Source organism: Sinocyclocheilus grahami, unplaced genomic scaffold, assembly GCF_001515645.1.
Source record: "Sinocyclocheilus grahami isolate Dianchi unplaced genomic scaffold, SAMN03320097.WGS_v1.1 scaffold13242.1, whole genome shotgun sequence".
In the NCBI taxonomy this organism is placed as follows: domain Eukaryota; kingdom Metazoa; phylum Chordata; class Actinopteri; order Cypriniformes; family Cyprinidae; genus Sinocyclocheilus; species Sinocyclocheilus grahami.
In genome coordinates this window covers 1-1353 of record NW_015514808.1, presented here as the reverse complement: position 1 = coordinate 1353, position 1353 = coordinate 1, and the positions used below count along the sequence as shown (strand labels likewise).

Genomic DNA, 1353 nt, shown 5'->3' with positions numbered 1-1353 from the left:
ATGTTTTTTTTTTTACTTAAAAAAAACAAAACAAAAAAACAGCTGATTTAGATTCTTGCATCCCAGAAGTATTTATAATGATTAAAACTGTTCATTTTAAATGCTCTTTCTTTGTACAGAACGGTCACATGGACTGTGGAGTGGGCTTGTCACATGAGCAAATGAAAGCTTTGGATCGGCAAGTGCAAAGGCCACTTAATTTCAGGTGACACATTCATGCTGATCTCGGTAGAGCTACAATCCAACACAATTCCAGCATAATATTAACATGTTGATGCTTTTATCCGCAGCCCACTATTGCGATGTAAGAGTAAGGAGTCTTTAGCTTCTGAATCGTCCAATCAGACCAGTGGTTATCAGTCCGGCTACCACTCTGATGATGCAGAAGCCCCCATATACGCCAACGAGGAGATGATCCTGAAGAGAGACATTCGGATGAAACCTCCACTGCCCAAGAGAAATGACAAGTTCGGCGCAGAGGTCCGTTATAGTGCGCCCCCAGTTTAACATCTATAGCGCTTCAAACAGTCCTCCTCTTTATGTTATTCAGAACTTTAATGTAGTAGCTCAGCCAAAAATTTACATTTCAGGTTCATAATTTACTCACCCTCAAGTTGTTCCAAACCTGTATGATTTTCTTTCTTCTTCTGAACATAAAAGCAGATACTTTGAAGAATGTTAACCAAACAGTTGACTGTAGCCATTGACTTCCATAGTATGGAAGAAAAAAATACTACTATGGACGTGGCTACCAGCAACTATTTGGTTACCAGCATTCTTCAAAATATCCTCATTTGTGTTCAGCCGAAGATAGAAATTAATACAGGTTTGGAACAAATTGATCGTGAGTAATTGATGACAGAATTTTCATTTTTGGCTGAACTATCCCTTCAATGTAATAGTTCGGCCAAAAAGAAAAATTTGGACATAATATCCTTACTACTTTTTAAATACAGTATGATTTTATTTCTTCTCTGCTCTATTTATAACAGAATGTCCAAGCTGCTCTTTTCCGTACAATGAAAGTGAATGGTGACTACAACAAGATTTTCATTAATTGCATAATACCTTAAATTACGCCTGGTTTTTCACATAAAGCTATCAAATGGCTTGAGAATATTTATAATACGAGACATATGAGCTACTTTTACGATGCTTTTACAATGTTTTTGTTCATTTTGGAGCTTGTCAGCCCTTGGTCACCATCCACTTTCATTGCCTGGTAGAATGCAGCTTTTTTTGTTCCTTAGAAAGTCATACAGGTTTAGAACAACATGAATGTGCATAAATGATGACCAATTTTCATTTTTTGCGAACGTTCATTTCATGCTCATGCGACAGAACAGCCAAAGG

The 1353-nt window shown here is 37.1% G+C and overlaps 1 protein-coding gene across 1 annotated transcript; it reads left to right on the top strand.

Annotated features, from left to right (window-relative positions):
- The first annotated feature begins 124 nt into the window (after positions 1 to 124).
- On the top strand, positions 125 to 617 carry LOC107578973 (vascular endothelial growth factor receptor 2-like). Its single transcript, XM_016264866.1, has 2 exons — positions 125 to 205; positions 291 to 617. The coding sequence occupies exons 1-2, from the start codon at positions 129 to 131 to the stop codon at positions 505 to 507; spliced, it is 294 nt and encodes a 97-aa protein (XP_016120352.1). The 5' UTR covers positions 125 to 128; the 3' UTR covers positions 508 to 617.
- Positions 618 to 1353: the final 736 nt, after the last annotated feature.